Source organism: Canis lupus, chromosome 8, assembly GCF_003254725.2.
Source record: "Canis lupus dingo isolate Sandy chromosome 8, ASM325472v2, whole genome shotgun sequence".
NCBI lineage: Eukaryota > Metazoa > Chordata > Mammalia > Carnivora > Canidae > Canis > Canis lupus.
The window spans coordinates 45,341,094-45,364,500 of NC_064250.1; the positions used below are offsets into that span (position 1 = coordinate 45,341,094).

Sequence of the window (23,407 nt, forward strand, 5' to 3'; positions counted from 1 at the left end):
TTTCTTCTCCCTTCCCTTCTATTCCCTTTCACTATTATTTATATTCCCAAAATGAATGAGAACATATAATGTTTGTCCTTCTCCGATTGACTTACTTCACTCAGCATAATACCCTCCAGTTCCATCCACATCGAAGCAAATGGTGGGTATTTGTCATTTCTAATGGCTGAGTAATATTCCATTGTATACATAAACCACATCTTCTTTATCCATTCATCTTTCGATGGACACCGAGGCTCCTTCCACAGTTTGGCTATTGTGGCCATTGCTGCTAGAAACATCGGGGTGCAGGTGTCCTGGCGTTTCATTGCATCTGTATCTTTGGGGTAAATCCCCAGCAGTGCAATTGCTGGGTCGTAGCGCAGGTCTATTTTTAACTCTTTGAGGAACCTCCACACAGTTTTCCAGAGTGGCTGCACCAGTTCACATTCCCACCAACAGTGCAAGAGGGTTCCCTTTTCTCCACATCCTCTCCAACATTTGTGGTTTCCTGCCTTGTTAATTTTCCCCATTCTCACTGGTGTGAGGTGGTATCTCATTGTGGTTTTGATTTGTATTTCCCTGATGGCAATTGATGCAGAGCATTTTCTCATGTGCGTGTTGGCCATGTCTATGTCTTCCTCTGTGAGATTTCTGTTCATGTCTTTTGCGCATTTCATGATTGGATTGTTTGTTTCTTTGGTGTTGAGTTTAATAAGTTCTTTATAGATCTTGGAAACTAGCCCTTAATCTGATACGTCATTTGCAAATATCTTCTCCCATTCTGTAGGTTGTCTTTTAGTTTTGTTGACTGTATCCTTTGCTGTGCAAAAGCTTCTTATCTTGATGAAGTCCCAATTGTTCATTTTTGCTTTTGTTTTTTTTTTTTTGCCTTCGTGGATGTATCTTGCAAGAAGTTACTGTGGCTGAGTTCAAAAAGGGTGTTGCCTGTGTTCTCCTCTAGGATTTTGATGGAAACTTGTCTCACATTTAGATCTTTCATCCATTTTGAGTTTATCTTTGTGTATGGTGCAAGGGAGTGGTCTAGTTTCATTCTTCTGCATGTGGATGTCCAATTTTCCCAGCACCATTTATCGAAGAGGCTGTCTTTCTTCCAATGGATAGTCTTTCCTCCTTTATCGAATATTAGTTGACCATAAAGTTCAGGGTCCACTTCTGGGTTCTCTATTCTGTTCCATTGATCTATGTGTCTGTTTTTGTGCCACTACCACACTGTCTTGATGACCACAGCTTTGTAGTACAACCTGAAATCTGGCATTGTGATGCCCCCAGATACGGTTTTCTTTTTTAAAATTCCCCTGGCTATTCGGGGTCTTTTCTGATTCCACATAAATCTTAAAATAATTTGTTCTAACTCTCTGAAGAAAGTCCATGGTATTTTGATAGGGATTGCATTAAACGTGTATATTGCCCTGCGTAACATTGACATTTTCACAATATTAATTCTGCCAATCCATGAGCATGGAATATTTTTCCATCTCTTTGTGTCTTCCTCAATTTCTTTCAGAAGTGTTCTATAGTTTTGAGGGTATAGATCCTTTACATCTTTGGTTAGGTTTATTCCTAGGTATCTTATGATTTGGGTGCAATTGTAAATGGGATTGACTCCTTAATTTCTTTTTTCAGTCTCATTGTTAGTGTATAGAAATGCCACTGACTTCTGGGCATTGATTTTGTATCCTGCCACACTACCAAATTGCTGTATGAGTTCTAGCAATCTTGGGGTGGAGACTTTTGGGTTTTGTATGTAGAGTATCATGTCATTGGCGAAGAGGGAGAGTTTGACTTCTTCTTTGCCAATTTGAATGCCTTTAATGTCTTTTTGTTGTCTGATTGCTGAGGCTAGGACTTCCAGTACTATGTTGAATAGCAGTGGTGAGAGTGGACATCCCTGTCTTGTTCCTGATCTTAGGGGAAAGGCTCCCAGTGCTTCCCCATTGAGAATGATATTTGCTGTGGGCTTTTCGTAGATGGCTTTTAAGATGTTGAGGAATGTTCCCTCTATCCCTACACTCTGAAGAGTTTTGATCAGAAATGGATGCTGTATTTTGTCAAATGCTTTCTCTGCATGTAATGAGAGGATCATATGGTTCTTGGTTTTTCTCTTGCTGATATGATGAATCACATTGATTGTTTTACGGATGTTGAACCAGCCTTGTGTCCCAGGGATAAATCCTACTTGGTCATGGTGAATAATTTTCTTAATGTATTGTTGGATCCTATTGGCCAGTATCTTGTTGAGAATTTTTGCATCCATGTTCATCAGGGATATTGGTCTGTAATTCTCCTTTTTGGTGGGGTCTTTGTCTGGTTTTGGAATTAAGATGATGCTGGCCTCATAGAACGAATTTGGAAGTACTCCATCTCTTTCTATCTTTCCAAACAGCTTTAGGAGAATAGGTATGGTTTCTTCTTTAAACGTTTGATAGAATTCCCCTGGGAAGTCATCTGGCCCTGGACTCTTGTGTCTTAGGAGGTTTTTGATGACTGCTTCAATTTCCTTCCTGGTTATTGGCCTGTTCAGGTTTTCTATTTCTTCCTGTTCCAGTTTTGGTAGTTTGTGGCTTTCCAGGAATGCGTCCATTTCTTCTAGATTGCCTAATTTATTGGCGTATAGCTGTTCATAATATGTTTTTAAAATCGTTTGTATTTCCTCGGTGTTGGTAGTGATCTCTCCTTTCTCATTCATGATTTTATTAATTTGAGTCTTCTCTCTCTTCTTTTTAATAAGGCTGGCTAATGGTTTATCTATCTTATTAATTCTTTCAAAGAACCAACTCCTGGTTCTGTTGATCTGTTCCACAGTTCTTCTGGTCTCGATTTCGTTAAGTTCTGCTCGAATCTTTATTAACTCTCTTCTTCTCCTGGGTGTAGGATCTATTTGCTGTTTTTTCTCTAGCTCCTTTATGTGTAAGGTTAGCTTTTGTATTTGAGTTCTTTCCAGTTTTTGAATGGATGCTTGTATTGCGATGTATTTCCCCCTTAGGACTGCTTTTGCTGCATCCCAAAGATTTTGAACGGTTGTATCTTCATTCTCATTAGTTTCCATGAATCTTTTTAATTCTTCCTTAATTTCCTGGTTGACCCTTTCATCTTTTATTTTATTTTATTTTTTTCCTTTCATCTTTTAGCAGGATGGTCCTTAACCTCCACGTGTTTGAGGTCCTTCCAAACTTCTTGTTGTGATTTAGTTCTAATTTCAAGGCATTATGGTCTGAGAATATGCAGGGGACGATCCCAATCTTTTGGTATCAGTTCAGACCCGATTTGTGACCCAGTATGTGGTCTATTCTGGAGAAAGTTCCGTGTGCACTTGAGAAGAATGTGTATTCAGTTGAGTTTGGATGTAAAGTTCTGTAGATATCTGTGAAATCCATCTGGTCCAGTGTATCATTTAAAGCTCTCGTTTCTTTGGAGATGTTGTGCTTAAAAGACCTATCGAGTATAGAAAGAGCTAGATTGAAGTCACCAAGTATAAGTGTATTGTTATCTAAGTATTTCTTTTCTTTGGTTATTAATTGATTTATATATTTGGCAGCTCCCACATTCGGGGCATATATATTGAGGATTGTTAAGTCCTCTTGTTGGATAGATCCTTTAAGTATGAGATAGTGTCCCGCTTCATCTCTCACTACAGTCTTCGGGGTAAATTTTAGTTTATCTGATATAAGGATGGCTACCCCTGCTTTCTTTTGAGGACCATTCGAATGGTAAATGGTTCTCCAACCTTTTATTTTCAGGCTGTAGGTGTCCTTCTGTCTAAAATGAGTCTCTTGTAGACAGCAAATAGATGGGTCCTGCTTTTTTATCCAGTCTGAAACCCTGCGCCTTTTGATGGGGTCATTAAGCCCGTTCACGTTCAGAGTTACTATTGAGAGATATGAGTTTAGTGTCATCATGATATCTATTCAGTCCTTGTTTTTGTGGATTGTTCCACTGAACTTCTTCTTAAAGGGGAATTTTAAGAGTCCCCCTTGGGATCCCTGGGTGGCGCAGTGGTTTAGCGCCTGCCTTAGGTCCAGGGCGCGATCCTGGAGACCCGGGATCGAATCCCACGTCAGGCTCCCGGTGCATGGAGCCTGCTTCTCCCTCTGCCTGTGTCTCTGCCTCTCTCTCTCTCTATCTGTGACTATCATAAATAAATAAAAATTAAAAAAAAATTTTAAGAGTCCCCCTTAATATTTCTTGCAGAGTTGGTTTGGAGGTCACATATTCTTTCAGTTCCTGCCTGTCTTGGAAGCTCTTCTCTCTCCTTCCATTTTAAATGAGAGCCTTGCTGGATAAAGTATTCTTGGTTGCATGTTCTTCTCATTTAGGACCCTGAATATATCCTGCCAGCCCTTTCTGGCCTGCCAGGTCTCTGTGGAGAGGTCTGCTGTTACCCTAATACTCCTCCCCATAAAAGTCAGGGATTTCTTGTCTCTTGCTGCTTTAAGGATCTTCTCTTTATCTTTGGAATTTGCAAGCTTCACTATTAAATGTCGAGGTGTTGAACGGTTTTTATTGATTTTAGGGGGGGATCTCTCTATTTCCTGGATCTGAATGCCTGTTTCCCTTCCCAGATTAGGAAAATTTTCAGTTAGAATTTGTTCAAATACATATTCTGGCCCTCTGTCCCTTTCAGCGCCCTCGGGAACACCAATTAAACGTAGGTTTTTCTTCCTCAGGCTGTCGTTTATTTCCCTTAATCTATTTTCATGGTCTTTTAATTGTTTGTCTCTTTCTTCCTCAGTTTCCCTCTTTGCCATCAACTTGTCTTCTATGTCACTCACTCGTTCTTCCACCTCGTTAACCCTCGTCGTTAGGACTTCTAGTTCGGATTGCATCTCATTCAATTGATTTTTAATTTCTGCCTGATTAGCTCTAAATTCTGCAGTCATGAAGTCTCTTGAGTCCTTTATGCTTTTTTCTAGAGCCACCAGTAGCTGTATAATAGTGCTTCTGAATTGGCTTTCTGACATTGAATTGTAATCCAGATTCTGTAGCTCTGTGGGAGAGAGGACTGTTTCTGATTCTTTCTTTTGAGGTGAGGTTTTCCTTCTAGTCATTTTGCTCAGTGCAGAGTGGCCAAAAAGCAAGTTGTATTGGGAAAAGGAGAAAAAGAGAGGAGAGAAAGAAGGAAAGAAAAGAGAAAGAGAAAAAAAAAGGAAGAAAAAGAAGAAAAAGAGAAAGAAAAAGAAAGAAAGGGGAAAAAAGGGTGGGGGAAGCAAACAAATCAAAAAGCAAAACAAAACAAACAAACAAAAAAAACCCACGGGGGAGTATCTTCTGATTCTGTGTACTTTAAGTCCCTTGGCTTCTCCTGGAAGTTGTCCGTCTAGCTGGTCTTCTGGGGGAGGGGCCTGCTGTGCTGATTTTCAGGTGTTAGCAGTTGGGGGAGCTGCTGTGCCCCTGCCTGGTGCAGGGCTCAGTGGGGGTTGTTTACCCCGTGAGGCCCCAGGAGCAACAGCCCTAGTGGCGGGGCCAGCTCTGGAGCCCTGGAGTCAGCCCCCACAGTAACTCCGGAGCTCTCGGTCTGCAGGGCCTGGAGGCTCCGGGGCGGGGCCGCTGATCTGCTCAGCTGGGGCAGGAGCGTCCTCGCTGTCCTGGGCCCTCCCGGCCTCTGCCTGTCCCGGGGGAGGCCGGATCCTGGGCTGTGTCCCGGCGCCCTGTGCTCCGGAGCCTGCGCTGTTGGATTCGCGCTCCCGGGCCGCGCAGCCCCCTCCGCGGAGCCGCCGCCCGAGCCCCTCCTGGCTGCTCCGGGTCCCGCCGGGTCCGCCTGCGCGCTGCAGCCCTTAGGGAGCTCGGGGCACTCTCCTGGGAGCGCAGTTGCTCTGTTACTGTCCCGGGGAACCCGAGGGCATCCCCGCCCTCCTGGGTCCTGCTCCAACTCCCCGCGAGCCCCTTTCCGCCCGGGAAGGTCGGTGCAGCTCCTGCTCCTCCGGGACGGGGCTCTCCTGTCCTGGGGACCCTCGCCCCGGCCTCAGCCCGGCTCCTCACGGGGCCCCTCCCCCTTGGAGGCCTTTGTTCCTTTATTTCTTTTTCCCCGTCTTCCTACCTTGATAGAAGCGCGAACTCTTCTCACTGTAGCATTCCAGCTGGTCTCTCTTTAAATCTCAGGCCGAATTCATAGATTTTCAGGATAATTTGAAGGTTTTCTAGGTAATTTGGTGGGGACAGGTGATTTGGGGACCCTGCTCTTACGCCATCTTGCCCCTCCCCCAGACACACATTTTAAAGCTAAAAACCCCACCACAGAGTTGCAAAAACACATTTCTTCTGTAATGACCTGACCTGACCTATTTCAGCATCCAGGCTTCTACAGCCACCCTCACCTGCCAGCCATTCTGCTGCTTCCTCTTGATTCCTGTAGGCCCCCTTAGAGCTCTGTAGCCAGTGAGCACCTACCCATGTGATGACGTACTTCTCCCTGCAACCGCTGGGATTTCTCAGATAAGGGACACCTTATCTGAGGATTTCTCACCCGCTCTGTTCATCCTAAGCACCTTTGCATATCGAGTGCCACTGTGCATATAGTAGGTAGGTGCTCAGTACATCTTGGTCATCAAATAGGGAGAACTTGTTCCTTTAAGTTTCCACTCTGTCGCCTGATGACTCCTCAGAGCCCCCACTAATAATCTAGTTCAAAAAAGACATGAATCCTCAACTCCCGACTACCACTGTAGTATTTCGTACTGTATAGATGTGTCAATATCTGCACACAGTTATAGTGCTTTTATGTTTAGATATATGTATATGTATAAGAGTATACAAAAGTCCCAGTACAGCATGGACTTTTAGTAGAGTCATCTCTATGTAAGATTTTTTTAATCTGCAAAGTACAACCAGGAAGCATTTCAATAGCTTATATGCAAGGATCAATCAGTATCTGGATGTAAGTTGGTCGGTGTCTGACATTCACTAGAAGGAATAAAGTCTAGGGAAAATGCCTGCCCATGGTCATCCGTATGGTTCAATTTCATGAATGTGGTTTTTCTGGTTGACCTAATAAGTTAATTCTTCATGCCAGAAACGCTGTTATGTCTCTTAAGAATAGAGGTAAAGAAGGATTTCTTATATTTAGTTTATGTCAAACACCAAGACGTGCCTTGGGCTTTTGGAGTACACTGGACCATCTGTGTGTGCAGTAGAGCTGGTGTGTTTAAATCTTGTTCTCTGCCCTCTCTGGTATCTGTATATGTGAAAACTCAGTCTTCTTTGTTTAGAAATTATCCTGTTGTCTTGATCTGTAATACTTCTCTTAAATCTGTCCTGCCTGGAATTTTTTTTTAATTGCTAACAATTAATTGCCTCTCGTCGATACTTTTTTCTTAAGGTGAGAGTTTCATCTAAGTTTTATGGGCCATTTCAGAATTTAAAAGTGCACCCTCTGGAATGATAAACCCAGAACCTCTCTTCAAAACATTGTTGGCTCTGCTTATCGTATGTTTGTGGGTCATTTGCATTAAAATTTCTTCTTTGTGGTCCAACACACAATGGATATTCAGGATTATATTATATTTTGCTTTTATATAGCAGAACTTTAGGTGACCCTGTGCTAAGCTCTTGTGCCCCATTTCTTTCAGTGGGTGATTATTTTATCCAGAATATAGTAAGGTTCAGCTAACCTCAAAGATGAGAAACAGAACCACTATGGTTGAAATTTCAAGTGAACATTGAGAAAATGAAATCTCTTTCAAGCCACAGATGTCAGATTGCTCGACGCAGCCCTCACTGCCCCTAAGTTTATCACTACTTTGCTCTGTGAGGCAACTAATTCATTCATCCTCTCAATATGAAAAGCCTAAATTCTCCAAATGCCATTAAATCATAAGGCCAAAAGGAATTCTGAAAGAACAGAGTCCATCCCTTATCCTATTAAAACCATCCTACCAGGATGAGAACTTGTCCAACTGCTACAACATCGGGGAGAGGAGAGAGAATCCCAAAAGAGAGAGTCCACACCCTTTCTGAGGATTTCCAGTGCCTACCATGTCCTCTCCCTCCTCAAAACTTTGTCCCATGTCTCCATATCTGAAATTCCACTCGCTGCAGCTTAAATACACAATTAAGAGATAATAAATGGTTTCTCTGAGCTGAATTTTTTCTAAACATTAAGATTTTTGAAGGCTAAGATTATAAAATTTATAGACACCAACAAGAGACCATTGGAAAAAAAATTTTTTAATTTTGTAACAGCCCTCCACCTCCAGGCAAGTCGAGAGGGATGTTAGGGAAACTAGATTGGCATCCTGAGATGCAACTGCAAGTCCACTTCTGCCACTGACCAGCGCTCTGGCCAGTCGGGGCATTTCACCACACTTGTCCCTTATCTGTGCTCTCATAAACACCCTGCCTTCTTACTGAATTGTCATTTTTATATGTCTGTGAGAATAAGAAAAGGTTATGGAGTATATTGCAAACTGTAAATGTTCTTTTGAAATGAAAGGTTTTCTGGCATTTCCTTGTTTAAGCTCTCCACCACCCACCCTAATGAGGCTTATCTTGCTACTTTTCCTTCAGTTAACACATATCTACCACAGGTCCTGTGATTATCCTTTACGTGTCTCATTCTACAATTACAGTTTTGCTTCTCAACTTTTGTGCTTTGTGTTCTTTGTCCTTTTTAGATGCCAAACCCGAACGTGACATTCTTATCAGCTGTGCCTAAAAAATGATAATATTTATAGTTCTCTTGTTAGCTCCCTACTTTATAACTAGCTCAGCATTGCAGACTTGTTGAGATTGTGGTCCACTGTGACCCCTGAAGCCCCTCCTACTGTGTATGCCCAGCCACCCATCTCCCTGTGCTTTATATATTAGTGTGCCTTGTACTCATGAAATAACTCCTGTTACTTGTTTTTATTCTAGTTAACATACAGGGCAATAATTGGTTTCAGGAGTAGAATTCAGTGATTCACCCCTTATAGGACGCAGTGCTCACCATATAAATATCTCATGTTGTAGATGAACAGCTTTCTTTACCACAATTACTTGGATGTCCCCTTTGCCAGCTACATCATTCCGTACTTGTTTCTCCCTGATCCTTTAGAATTAGTGTCTCCTGAAGCCCAGTATTGGACAGAATCGGCTAGTGTTAAAAATAGTAGGAGCAGGAGTCCTCCTCAATCTCATATCCTCCACATTATTTGTCACCCGAAGGCTTATTTGTTATTTGTCCAAGTAATCACAGGAAACCCAGTCGGCTCCCCTTCCCTTGGTGTTAAGCCAGCACTCAGCCTTTGCGCAGATTTTGTCGTAGTCATTAGGTGACTAATTGCTGGTCTCCCCTTCCTGAAAAGATCATCCTTCGCAGACTGAGGCAGTCTAAAATCTGGCCCTCTGTGTCACGTCTGGATAGTAGACAACCACGTGTTTCCTTCGGCAGCACAGTGTGGCCGATGTGTTCCGCAGGGGCGGTGGTCTCAACGACAGTGCAGAAATGCAGGACAGCTTCCCAGGCCCTCAGCGCTTGGGCACTTGGGCCTTTGTCTCCTGACACTCAGGCTGCTCCATCCTCTGCAAGGTCGACAAGCAGATGTAACTCCCACTTTGTGACGTGGTACCTGCCGTGACCAGCAGATTGATCATCCAACAACCTCTCCTATAAAGTTTTACCACAGCGGGGAATGTAAAATAACCAGGTTGCAGTGCATTTGGTTCATGGTTTCATTGGATTGAGACTAGAAGTTTGGACAGACTGTCCTGCATGTTGAGTAACACTGTCGCCTCTTTTCTCTTTGTATGACATACCCTGTGTGCCCCTGTGCATGCAACTCTCTTCCATTTCAAAATTTATGTCCTGAAATGACCAAATAAATCAAAGCTTGGTCCCTTTTTAGGAAAGGGGGAATGCCCTGTAGTTTATATAAAAAATAAAGTTAGTGGCTTCTTCGTGTGGCATCCAGGAGCACTCTGACCAAATTGTGAGTGGCTCCTGTTTGGCCATACAGTTAAACTCACTCTTGATACCATGAGAAAAGTAGCGGGTATTGTGTTTGTCATGTCCTAACGTACTGATTACTTTTCTCATTTTGTTACATATTACTCACTCATTACATCCTTACCCAAGTCCCGTGGAGAGATCTCATTTGCCATGGGTAAAAGCAGATTGCAGCATATTGAATTAACTTGAAATCTCCAGGATAACGAAACAACCCAGCCACACAGTTCCTCTGTAAAAGTGAGCTGATGGCTTTGTTTTAGTTGTTCTGTAATTAAAGGCACCTCGCAGATTCCCAGGGGCAACATGCACCTGCACGGCCCGCTAGGTGGTCCAAGGCCAGCAGGTTAGTCAGCTTCAAGGAGCCCCACCAACATCAGGGCCTGGGGACGAGGCTACAAAAGAAGGAGACCCCCCATTTTAGAGTGGGAGGAGATGAGAGGCCAACACAGTAGTCCTTAAAACTCTAGGGACATAGGAATCCTTTGGGAGTTCGTTAAACTACAGCTCTCTGGGGCCCTCGAAGATCTGCCACAAGCCAAGGAGTCCTCATTTATATAGATTCTTGCAGGTGGCCGCAGGAACACTGCTCTGTGGCTTCACCTTCTTGATCTTGACGATATGAAGTTAGATTTTTGATGAAGTCATAACAGTATGAATAATTCAGCTGATTCCAGCAGTTCTCAATCGGTGTGCACGCTTGGGGGAGAGTTGGCAAAAATACATATAACCCAGGCACCACCCCGACTCTATCAGATTAAAATCTCTGGGATTAAGGCCCAAGAATGTGCGCTTTGAAAGCTCCCAGGTGAACCTCCCGTGCCTACTTGGAATTAGAGGCCAAGTGAACCAAAGTACTCACCTTACTTCATGCTGCGAGTTGTATACATTAAAGGAAGGACTGCCTATGAGTTATTCATTTGTTTTTGCTTTTACCTTTGTTCCCAAATCTAATCAATCGTTAAGTAGGGCTGTCTTGATTATAACCATTAGTGAATACGAGTGTGCTTTTATTTCACACTTGGGAGCTAGTGCCAGCCATCATGTTCACAGATAAAACCAATAATTGGGTCTGTGGCCTTATTTAAGCAATTATCCTTTTAAGAATACACTTGTAAACAGAAGCATAATCTGTAGATTGGATTATTTCTTTCAATAAAAATAAATCGACACCCAGTTTTAAATACAGCCTGAGTAAAACACACTGGTTTCATGCATAAATCTCTCATACATTTCAAATGAATAGCTAATTTATTTGACAGTTTCTTTCATCACATATTGAATGCCTACAATGGCCAGCGACTGTGGTGGGCATGGAGAATATAGCAGTGAAAGAGAAAAAGTTCAGCCCTTGTGGGGGTTACATTTAAGTGGGGGAGACAGACTCTCGACAAGATAGAGGAGTAAATAGCACACTCCATACATGCTAAAGAGATACCCTTTGCCCAACAACTATTTCATTGGCAGTCTACTGTATTCTGACATTGTTAGATACACAAAATAAAAATTCTGCCTTCAAAGACTTATAATCTCGTACAAAAATTTACTGAATGCCCCTCAGGGAAATGATACTAATTAAATTCACACAGGAAGCAAAGATCTCTGAAAACTGTATATGCTCTATATATTGCTCTCTCTCTCTCTGATGTTTCCAAGCCTTTTCTGTAACTTCCCCTTTTCAGGCAGGCTGGACATTATGGCTAAAACCAGCATAGCTGTTTTGTAAAACATGGAGAAATGATTTTTTTTTTGTTTTTTTTTTTATTGTTTTTAAGGAGAAGTGATTTATAAATTAATTGGACTATGCAATTTGCTTTTCTTCTCATGCTAATTATTCCTGTTTTGACCAAGCATTTCATCTTTGAAAGCCCCAGGGTTTTGAATGCTCATGCTATCATATCAAGATTCTTGCTGCAGAGAAATGGAAACAGTGGGCATTTCAAATGCACATCTGGTATGGTGGTTTTCAGGTTATGAGTTAAGGACCACAGCATCAGCTGGGAACAAGTCAGAAGTGCAGATTCCCATGTGCCTGCCAACCTACTCCATCAGAATCCCTGGGGTAGGGTCCTGCAGTCTGTATTTTAACATGCCCAAAATGTGAGCACTAGCTCTAGTAATGCAAAAGCACTTGCATTCACTGGTGGACGCTAATCAAGGCAGGTAGAGCAAGCAGGTACATGATTATCCAAGACCAGAGGTGTGCATGTTAGGCCCCAATTTGTTGTTTTTCACTTTATGGGAGTCTGCTTCAGACCAGGACTACGGAGGAGGCTTGAGACACCCCGACATCTGTGTTATATGTGTGCATGAGGCTAGGTATAGTCAGGTGGGGAAAGTGCAAACCTGAGATAAGCTCTTGTTCCTAAGTAAGCAGTAAACAGCCACCTGCCTGTCCTCTTGTGGCAAATGACCTGAAGGCTACTGCATGCTTACCACTTAGGAAGCTCCTTTTGATGCTCCTGGAGTTACAACGTGTTGCTGATAACCTGTGTCTCTGGTACTGCTCCTCGTACTACTACTGTCCTTACATCCCTCCACTTCATTTTTCCTTCTGGTTCATCTTGCACTTTTTGTCTGTTTTCCATAACAGACCTACTATTATTTTGTTCTTGTTGATTTAACGTATGGCATTTGTGGAAGAGTTCTGCATTCCTTTTCTTCATTTTAAAAGCAAACAAATGGGATATTTGTTATCAAGAGGTAAAAACTAAATGAGATTGCATGGCTTTTAAATTTATGTTGCCCTTTGAGGGGTTGTGAGGATTTTGTTTTTTCTTTCCCTTCCTCTCTAGCTACAAAAATCTCTGGGAAAAAAGGAAACTGTTGGAGCAATCAGAATATGGCTAGTCGTTTCTTCTTATCATATTTTGTGTGTGTGTGAAGTTTGAGCCCGGTACCTCCTCCTAGTTACAAAAATAAAGGAAATGTTTATATCTGATCTGCAGCAATAAGGCTCAGTTATGTGAAGAACCTTCCAGATCACCTTCGTTCTGTGCCCTGTTCCCTTGTTCCATCCTTTGCCCCATCCCCTCAACCTGTGACAGAGCCTCATGGACTGATAGGGCCTTCTTCACCTTTCAGGTCCTCTACTTTTGATTTATTTTTTGTAGGTGTGTTCTCGTTGAAGTATAACACACATACAGAAAGAGGTTCAGGTCATACCTGTGCATCAGCATGAATTTTCACAAAGTGAACATACCCACGTAATCACCATTCAAATCAAGAACTGGAACATAGCTGACATCCAGACACCCCTCCTCTCACTTGCCTTTCCTGGTCATTCCCACCTCCTTCCCAAGATAAACACAATCTTGAACCCTAAAATCACACACGCATTTTGCCTATTTTTGGCTTTATATAAATGGAATTGTACCATATGTTTTATTCTGTGTCTGGTGTCTTTAAGTCCGCATTATGTTGGTGAGATTCATCCGTGTGTTGTAGGTAGTAGCATTAGTTTATTTTCATTGCTGTGTTATATTTACATTGTGAGAACATACCACAACTCGTGTATCCATTCTACTGTTGAACATGTGGAGTGTTTCCAGTTTTGGGGGTATTACAGATTCTTGTGTATGTCCTTTGATACATATATGTGTGCATTTCTGATGAGTATAAACCTAGGAGTAGTGTTGCTATGTCCTACGATACGCATACATTCAACTTTAGCAGAGAATGTGAACCAGTGTGTCACAACCAGACTGTGACAAGTAGCACTCGCATCAGTAGAGTGTGAGAGTTCTGGTTGCTTCACACCCTTTCTAGCACTGGATGTTACAAGTCTTTTTAATTTTAGCTATTCTGATTGGGGTGTCCTGGTTCTTCTTTTAGCTGCAATTTGCATTTTCCTAATAACTGATGATGTTAAGCACTAGTTTATTGGACTTTTAGATATCCTCATTTGGGAAATTCCCTTTCATCTTTGCTTATTTTTCCTATTAGGTTGTCTGCCTTGTTGATTTTTAGGAATCTGTTCTGGATAGGAGCCCACTGTTGGGTACATGGTTTACATCTATTCTTCTCCATGTCTTCTGAGGAATAGAAGTTCTTACTTTCAGTGGGGTTCAATCCTTTCCTTTATGATCCTATTAAAGAAACCTCTGCCTCTATCATAAAGATGTTCTCATGGGATGGCCCAGAATCTTTAGATCTGCATATAAATATGTAAGCCAACTGGAATTGATTTTTCGGTAAGGTTGTAGGTGGGGGTTCAAGACTGACTCTCATCTGTGTGTGTTCTCTCAGCACCACTACGATTTGGGTAGTTTTTGATTTTTGTTTTGTTCATTCACTTTTTTTCCCTAATAAAAAATTGTTTTTATTTTAGAATAGTTTTTGATTTGCAGAAAAGTTACAAGGCAGTACAGAGAGTTCCCACGTACCCCTCACCCGTTGTCTATGGTACATTTGTCGTGGCTAAGTAAAATCCATACTTTATTCCGATCAGGACCATTGGTTTTTGACAAAAAATGTGTTGCTGGCAAATGCCATGAGACCACATGCTGGTAACTAAACCTTCAGGGACAAAGTCCCCTGTCGTAGGAGCCAGTGTCTCTGGTCTCAGCCTAAACTGGAGAACTGAGCGGGGCTCACGTGTGGACTCGGATCCTGTGAGGTCATGGGGAGGGACGTGTGGAAATTCTACCACTGAAGGGCCTCCAGCGTCGTGGACCACCTGAACTCTCAGCCCCAGGCCTAAAACTCCTGAGTTGTAATGTGTGATGAGTAGCCTTCTCCTTGAGTCCCTTAGACTTTAATTTGTAATCTTGAAGCAAAGTTTAAAATGCATTGATGATGAACAGCTTTGTACTTTAATATTTAGTCAGCGTGCTGTACATTTCATCCCCGGGACTCCTCTTCTATGTGGACGTTTGTAGCTTTTGGCCCAGTTCCTCCATCCTCCACCCTCCACATCCCTCCCCCTACTACTCCTCTCCCCACCAGTGGCAACCACCAGTCTAATCTCAGTATCTGTGAGCTCAGTTTATTTTTAGATGGCATACAGAAGTGACATTATACAGTATTTGATTTATTTCAGTTAGCATAATGTCCTCCAGGTCCATGTATATTGTTGCAAGTGGCAGAATTTGCATTTGCTTTTTTTATTGGCTGCATAATAGTTTATTGTATATGTATACCACATTTTCTTTATTCATTTATCCACACTCAGGTTGTTTCCACAGCTTGGCTATTGTAAATAATGCTGCAGTGAACATGGAGGGGAGTGTAGATAATTTCAGATTAGTATTTTCACTTTCTTTAGATCAATACCCAGAAGTGGAATTTCTGGATCATATGGTAGTTCTATTTTTAATTTTTTGAGGAACCTTCGTATTGTTTTCCACTGTGGCTACACCAATTTACATTCCTGCCAATGGTACAGAAGGGCTCCCTTTTTGCCACATCCTTGTGAACACCTGTTATCTCTTGTCTTTTTGATAACAACCATTCTGACAGGTGTGAGTGATAATTCATTGTGTTTTAGATTTGCATTTCCCAGATAATTAGTGAGGTTGAGCATCATTTCATATACCCATTAGCCATCTATATATCTTCTTTGGAAAAATATTTATTCAGTTTCTATGGCCAATTTTTAGTCTGATTTTTTTTTCTATTGAAATTTTTTTCTATTGAGTTATAGGAGTTCTTTAAATATTTTGGATTTTGTGCCCTTATCAGGTATACGACTTATAAGTATTTTCTCTCATTCACTAGGTTGCCTTTCATTTTATTGATGGTTTCCTTTGCTGGACAGCTCCTTAATTTGAGGTAGTCCTCAAATTATTTTTGCTTTTGTTGCCTTGCTATTAGGGTCAAGTCCAGAAACATCATTGCCAAGATTGATGTCAAGGACCTTACCCCCTGTGATTTCCTCTAGGAGTTTTATGGTTTCAGGTCTTATGTTCAAAGTCTTTAATCCATTTTGAGTTGTTTTTTGCATATGGTGTAGGATAGTGGCCCATTTTCATTCTATTGAACAGCTTTTTAGAGAATCCTTCTTCATGCCAGACACCATGACGAAGGAGACGTCCGTGGGCCCCTTTGGCCTTGGATGTGGGTGTTTGGAGAACTGTATGCTGATCCAGCTCTGACCTGTGGAGCCATCATCATGACCCTTAGTTCCGAGGAAGGCAAGGCAGACAGCCACTGAGACTGCCAGACATTTTATTGCCAATTCTCCTGTTCCTGTCTCTTCTAGACCACCATAACAAACTCTGGTGTGCCAGCATGTTTCAGAGCGTCCCTGACAGTCCCAGCTATTTTTACCTTTTAATTTAAAGTGCAGACGAAGCCCCAGTGACCATGTTTCATTTTTACAGCAGACATTTAAATTATTGCGAGAAAACAAGAAAGACTAGTCAGCCCATGCCATTAATATTTTATGAAATAGTCATTGTTCTTTAACCTGGCCATAACCCCTGTCCTGGACGACACTTTTACAGCCATCGTGCTGACCCCGGGGATGCACACATGCACACTGGGGTTCTTCTTTGTCATGCTTCTCCTCAGTACCATGAGCTCCCGACACTCTGCCAGCCCGGTGGTCTTCACCAGTGCCAGAAGTTCCCCTAAAGAAGAGCTTCATCCTGCCACATCACAGCTCGCACCTTCCTTCCCCTCCTCCTCCTCCTCCTCCTCTTCGTCTGGCCCTAGGACCTTCTACCCTCGCCAGGGCGCGACCAGCAAGTACCTGATTGGGTGGAAAAAACCCGAAGGAACCATAAACTCCGTGGGATTTATGGACACGAGAAAGTAAGAATTCTTTTGCTTCTCTTGCTGGGTGGTTTGCTTTTATTTTTTTTTTTAATTTTTATTTATTTATGATAGTCACAGAGAGAGAGAGAGAGAGAGGCAGAGACATAGGCAGAGGAAGAAGCAGGCAGGCTCCATGCACCGGAAGCCCGATGTGGGATTCGATCCCGGGTCTCCAGGATCGCGCCCTGGGCCAAAGGCAGGTGCCAAACTGCTGCGCCACCCAGGGATCCCTGGTTTGCTTTTAATGTGACAGAGAACAGAAAAGGTTGAGGCAGTTTCCTACCCCAGAGGAGTCCAGCTGGGGTTTGGTAGGGAGAGGGGCTTTTTCCTCCCGTTATTTCTCTGCTTCATTCCTTAATAAGTTGTGTGGCAAAACATTGATTTGAGAATCTCGGATCTCATAGGAAAGATTATGTCTGAAGAACAGACCTCAGAATAATTGACCCTCAGGCCCAAAGACAACACGCTCCCTTGGATGATATTAATCACAGCCTTCCCATGTAATTGGTAACTCAGGAGCCACCAGAGGGAGTGCTAGAAAGTGACTGCCGTGAATATAAAGAACTTTTTGACAAAATAGTACAGAGAAAAGCAAAACTACCTCTAAATGATTCATTCAATTATGTTGTTGGTGTTTGTACAAAATTTACATTTGGGATTCATAGCCTGTGGTCTTACTAATAAGTCTGGCTAATTTTGGCTTAGTGGAGCTAATAGTTTCCTGTAGAAGGACAATTTATCAATCAGCTTTTTTATTTTGTGTTTCCCATCAGTTGTGTCTCTTTCACAAGCATTTATGTGAGCAGATCGGCCTTTGTCCTCCTTTGGTATTTCCCCCCTGACTTACAGCCTCAAGGTGCATCATGCCCTTATGTCACCTGTGTCTGTTGGTCTCTCCCATCTCTTCCCTTCCTTTCAAGGCGCCATCAGAGTGACGGCAACGAGATAGCGCACACGAGGCTGCGCGCCTCGACCAGGGACCTCCGGGCGTCCCCCAAGCCGGCCTCCAAGTCCACCATCGAGGAGGACCTCAAGAAACTCATTGACCTGGAAAGCCCCACCCCCGAATCCCAGAAGAACTTTAAGGTACATGCGAGGCAGAGCCCAGCGCGTTCGGGAGGCCAGACGGGGTGGAGCTGCTCACCGCAGCGGTGCCCTCCGGCTCCGGGAGGTGTAGGCTCCGGGCTCCTGCCACCGCCTGCTCCCCAAAGTTAGCTCAGTGTTTTCCAAGTGTTCTGTCCCCGCTCTCACACCTTAGGCCAGCTTTATATCTGCCTGTCCCTGCCGCCAGTCTTGTATCTTCTTCAGTGTACCCTGCTCCACTGCATGAGCCACGCTTTTTCACAGACGTTAACTCGATGACATTGCTTCTGAGAACTTTGCAGAGGCACCCGTGGTTCCCTCATCAGAAAGTTTTCTGTAAATGCTTTAGTGCCTTCTATCTGAAGGGTCCCTCCCAGTACTAGGAGCCCCCAATTCACCTCCTGCACTGAGGCCCCGCCTCTGCCCCCTGAGCCCCGCTGGGCGAGCCTACCAGCTGTGCACCACATCCTGTTCAGTCTCTCGGGAAATAGCCCGATGGACACCCACTCTCTTCACCCTTCATCCCCAAAAGCCACCTCTTCAGCCCAGAAAACTAGGTCTACATACTTATCTTCAGAACTTTCTAGACTCTTTACTTCACAGAACCTTCTCTCCACTTGCCTCATGGAATTTCAGACTAGAAGTGTCTTCTTTAAACCGAGCCTCCCTCCCCATCGAGCACATATTCAGGGTTTACGTTTGTGTGTCAGTGGCCAGAACTTTGCAAGACCCTGTGGAAGAATTTGTTTTTCCCACCTCAGCTCAGAGGACCCCTGAAGCTGGTACTTTTAAGGCTCTTTGCTTTCTTGTCCTGAAAGTGTCCAGTCTTGCCCTCCCGGGGCTCTGAACTGGTGTTTGTTGGGTGGGGCCCAAAGGTACTGCGCTCTGAGCACAAGGCTTCTACATGCAGTGTGTTGTGTAGCCCTAGGAGAAGGGACTCTACCCCCAGGAAGGTCAGGGCAGCAAACTTGGACATGTTCTCTTGTCCAGGCTCTTAGTTGAACGACTGGGTAGTCTGTTTAAAGTTACTAAAGAGTGTAATTTAAGAAGAACTCTGGCATTTGATTGAAAAGGTAAGCTGAAGTATTTCCCTCACTGCTTGCTGTCCTCAAACTGGAATCAGAATGCAGGGGCAAACCTAGTGGGATGAGCTGTGTGCCCTTGTCCATTCCCATTCACGCTTTCTCATCACCACTCTGGTGTGTATGTGCATGCCTTCCTCAAGGGTCAGATAGACACCCTAACCTTGAAAGATCAGCATTTACAGAAATTATATGTACTCCAAAAGCCATTCTGGGGTTCTGCTGAGAAACAAAAGGTTTATTAACATAAACATTAACATCATAAATCATTTTAAAGACTTGCCATTCTTGATTTCTGTGATTTTTGTTTCCTAAGCCAGCACTTACCAGTTCTGAAGCATCATCCAGGGTATAAATGGTTTCCTTAGTAACCTCGCAAAAGATAGTCCTTGAAACTTCTCTATCCATCAGAACCCACAGAGGTGTATTAAAACGTTTAAGTACCAGTTTCAAAATAAATTTTTTTTTCAGATTTTTTTCCTTTGAGGTTAGAGGAGAATAAAACTTGCCCTGAAAGGAGTCTTCCCCCAATTCTCAGTTTTAACATTTTTGGAAAGGGGCAAACTCAGAGCTTTCATTCTTTTGATTTACTGATGCAGTGGAAATAATTGAAAGCAAATGTCTGTTTTGTCCTTATTCCAGTTCTCGGCTTTTATTTCCAAAATGAATTATTTTAATATTCCTAGTTGAAGCAGGGGTGCGCTTTCTTTATGTCATGATGGCATTACAACGAGACCCTCTGCAAAGAAAGCATTCTGCTGGCTACTCTGTTACTGGGCAAGACTGGAAAGCAGGGCCTGGAAACAAGGATGTTTTTTTCTCTAGTATCCTCCTTTCCAGCTTGGTTTCAGATGAGTTTAGCTAAGTAGCTCTGTGTGTCTTTGAGATTCTCCGTCAGAATGCCCATGGCTGTGCTGTGTCAGGAAGGCCAGCATGCCCTTGAGAATCTTCCAGGCTGTGCCTGGCTCAGGGCACTGAGCCACTGCATCAGGTGTCAGGATCCCAGCAGTGGCCAGCTTTGGGCTGTGACACTTGGAACCCATTGGCTTTCTTGGATAGCAAGTGCTTCCTATGAGTTATCATTAATATCAAATGACCATGTCCCTCCCCGGCTTACTTGCCAGCAGAGCGAGCTATCTGCTGCAGGACATGGCAGGCTCTGCAGGGCAGGCCTGTGGCTCGGAGGTAGGTGGCTGCAGGGCCTAAGCAGTTGCCGCAGAGCTCCTGCCTCAAGGGAAACGGCGGAGCTCTCACATTCTGAGGAACCCCATCGGCAGGCAGAGAAGGGATCACCTTATCTTCCCTGAGGGCTATGTCCAGCGGCAGGTGAACAGAGCAAACTACTACTCGTGCTTTGCAGCTGGAAGTCTCAGGCAGAGACCAAAGGGAGAGGCTTCGTGCAGCTCCAGGGTTCAGGCAGAGCCGTCCTGCTTACTGCAGGTGCTTTACCCACCTCCCGGAAGCCAGGACGACTGGCCTCAGGGAGCGAAAATATCACTTCCCTAGGCCTTGTTCCTCAGCTTTGAAATAGAGACCCGGAGTAGATCAGTGACGCCCAGATGATTTTAAAATTCAGGGAACTTTTTAAATGAAATTATACACAGAAGTCCCATACGTAGAACTGAGAAAGCAGAATTTCTCTGAAGAGAGGGGTGGGTGTCCTGGATGCCTGGGCCCCTGCTGAACGTCCCTTCTCCCCAGGCAGGATGCTGGGAAGAACCCATAGAGGTGAGAACCCCCCGGCCTAATGTGTTCTCAGGTCCCTTCCAAGCCAGCTGTTGACTCCATCTTGGTTCTTGCCCAGGGCTGGCAGCACTGGGCACCACCCAGCAAGCACCCTGCATAGCAGGGACAGGGCGCTCCTGGAACTAGACCAGTGTGCCTACCTTCAAGACTGGAGTAGAAGAGGGACAGAGTGGGGGGCCACCCCAGTAACTTGGGACAAGACACTTGTTAATGGGTGGAAAGCAACAAGGCCGATTGCTACCTTCTGTCTCCTACCCTGCTTCCCTTTAGCACAAGATGTTAAAACTTTTAATAAAGAATGCTGCCTAAAGGATCTCTTCAAGGTAGCAGTTCACTGCCTCGATTAAATATTTTAATATTTCCCAAAGAGGCTAAAACTAGAATTGGTGGAAAACCACCTTCCCATATAACCATCCGGGTAAGGATACTCCCTAGAAAAGGATGTCCCTTTGCTGAGCTCAGAGGTGCTAAAGAAGATCGGGAGCAGTGTTTGAATGGAGAGATCTGGGGCCTGGCCCGGTAGGCAGGAGCCTTAATGTGATAGTCCTAGAAGCTTGCAGATAGGAGAGAGTGAATCTGGCTATATTTTTTAAAATTATAATCAGCAAGCCATTTAACCTCTGTAATGCCCACCATTATCTATGAGGTGAAAAGAGAAATCACTGTTTCCATACCCAGTTCTCTGCATTTAAAGACACAGAGCATTTATCACAGCAGCTTCATCTTCCGGGCAAGCATATATGTACCTTCCACTTACTCATGAATTTTTAGAAGTGAACACAATTTTACACAGTTGGCTACATCTGGGGCTCATTTACAACACGTTTGATCGATAATTGCAGCAACTGTGCACACCACTTTGTGGGTAGCTTTGGCTTAATTAACTCTTGGGTTGAGGAACAGAAGCATGTTAGACCCAGAGCACATGAATGAGCCAGGTGTCAGTGCTGTTCTCAGGGTCCTAAATGGAGACGTGGCTGTGTCACTATCTCTCTGCCCCTTCAAAGTATCATGGAAAGTCCCACAGAGGCTTTCTGCCAGCTATGACTCAGCCCTCCTACTCACATCTTCACCTGTCCTCCACATTGTTCTCCCTGTCAAGGTGAACACTAATCTAAGGAGGAATGAATAAGTATAACTTTATTGCTAACAGACCAAATACTCTTTTGGCTCTCAGGCTGGAAATTTAAATATTGTTAATGTGTCTGTTGTTTCTCAATGCATGGGAGTCGAGCTTGCTTTCTGCAGAAGAATCTCATGTAAAATCAAATTGGTAAGCAAGGCAAAAGACAAGAGATAGCAGCTATTTAGAACTTCTGCCATTTATATATAACTGTATAAATATTTGTCACTTACTAAGACGGCTTCCCTATTTTAATTTAATGAATAGAGATCCATCCTAAAAAACAATATCTGAAACTCATTAAATACACTATTAGTAGTTGATGTTTATCAAGAGGCATCTACTTACTAGAGTTAATCTGTTCTGATGATCTTTTGCTCGTTGCCCAGCAAACATGGCATCACTTGCTAGGCTTCTGGGGACACCCTCCTGGCATTGTGGCTGTTCCCCTGGGGACCACTGACAAACGCTATTGTGATCAGTCCAGTGGCTCATTTAATCCTGAGACATATTGGGCTCAGATTCGGTCAGTGGCACATGATTCAGATAAAACACCTCTTTGTCTGATTGTTATCTTGCTCTTACCACAACATGGTCCTGCTCTATCTACTTACTCTCACATCTGAATCGTGTGGCACCGACAGGCTACAGGCAGCATGTTGAGCCACAAGGATAAAGGAACTCCCACCTCTGCTCTGAAGGATGTGTAGATAGAGACTCTGGAGCCTGGAGGCTTCCTTGCCAAGCTCCAGGATTTGAAAGGAGTGTGCCCTCTAAGAGCAGTGAGTTTTGTCAGCCCGTTCCCCCCACCCCAACCCAGGACCTGGGGGTGCGGCCCAGGAGACTAACTTTGTTGTCGTGACTCTGTTTTACAGTTCCACGCACTATCTTCTCCTCAGTCCCCATTTCCTCCCACCCCCACCTCAAGACGGGCCCTGCACCGAACGCTGTCAGATGAGAGCATATACAGTGGCCAGAGGGAGCACTTCTTCACCTCCAGGGCTTCACTTCTGGACCAAGCCCTGCCCAACGACGTCCTCTTCAGTAGCACATACCCTTCTCTTCCCAAGTCTCTCCCATTGCGGAGGCCTTCTTATACCTTGGGAATGAAGTTGCATGGTAAGTTAGTGTTCCCACCGCAGCCCTGCAAAGAGGCCAGTCCCCAAAGAGAATGGCCACTCCGTGTGCTGACAGAGTGGTGCCTGGAGGAGGTGTGGCCTGCCTGTTCCAATTCTCAGCTCACCAACCTCCCTCTATCAGCCTGGCACCTGTAATCCTAGACCGTGGGGTACAGGTGCTCAGCCTCACCAGACCAGAAGAGTCATCTGGGATGCTTGTTCTATTTTTTATCAAGATGTAACTAACTTACAACATTATATTAGTTTCAGATGTACAACATAATGATTCGATGTTTGTATCTGTTGTGAAATGGTCACCACAGTGTCTAGTTAATACTCGTCACCTTGCATAGTTGCAAAGTTTTTTTTTGTGATGAGAACTTTTAAGATTCATTCTTAGCACCTTCTATTAGCAATAATCGTGCCTCGGATAACCCTCATTGGCTACGATACTACCACTGCACAAAGCTCATTCTTAGCACCTTCTAAATATGTGGTAATTATTACTGTAGTCACCATGCTGTACATTACAGTAAGCCCTGTGACTTATTTGTCTTTCTTTTATTTCAATCAG

General features: G+C 43.7%; 1 protein-coding gene and 1 non-coding gene across 2 annotated transcripts in view; one reads left to right on the forward strand and one right to left on the reverse strand.

Moving 5' to 3' along the window:
• The window catches only part of SIPA1L1 (signal induced proliferation associated 1 like 1), a 387,762-nt gene that overhangs the window by 345,899 nt on the left and 18,456 nt on the right, over positions 1 to 23,407 (forward strand). Inside the window, exons 21-23 of the mRNA XM_049113648.1 lie at positions 16,436 to 16,678; positions 17,602 to 17,767; positions 22,591 to 22,834. Coding sequence (XP_048969605.1) covers positions 16,436 to 16,678; positions 17,602 to 17,767; positions 22,591 to 22,834 — 653 coding nt within the window. The remainder of the gene's footprint in view (positions 1 to 16,435; positions 16,679 to 17,601; positions 17,768 to 22,590; positions 22,835 to 23,407) is intronic.
• LOC112658231 (U4 spliceosomal RNA) lies at positions 23,166 to 23,303 on the reverse strand. The gene has a single exon (XR_003135615.1). It is a non-coding gene; the product is annotated as a U4 spliceosomal RNA (small nuclear RNA).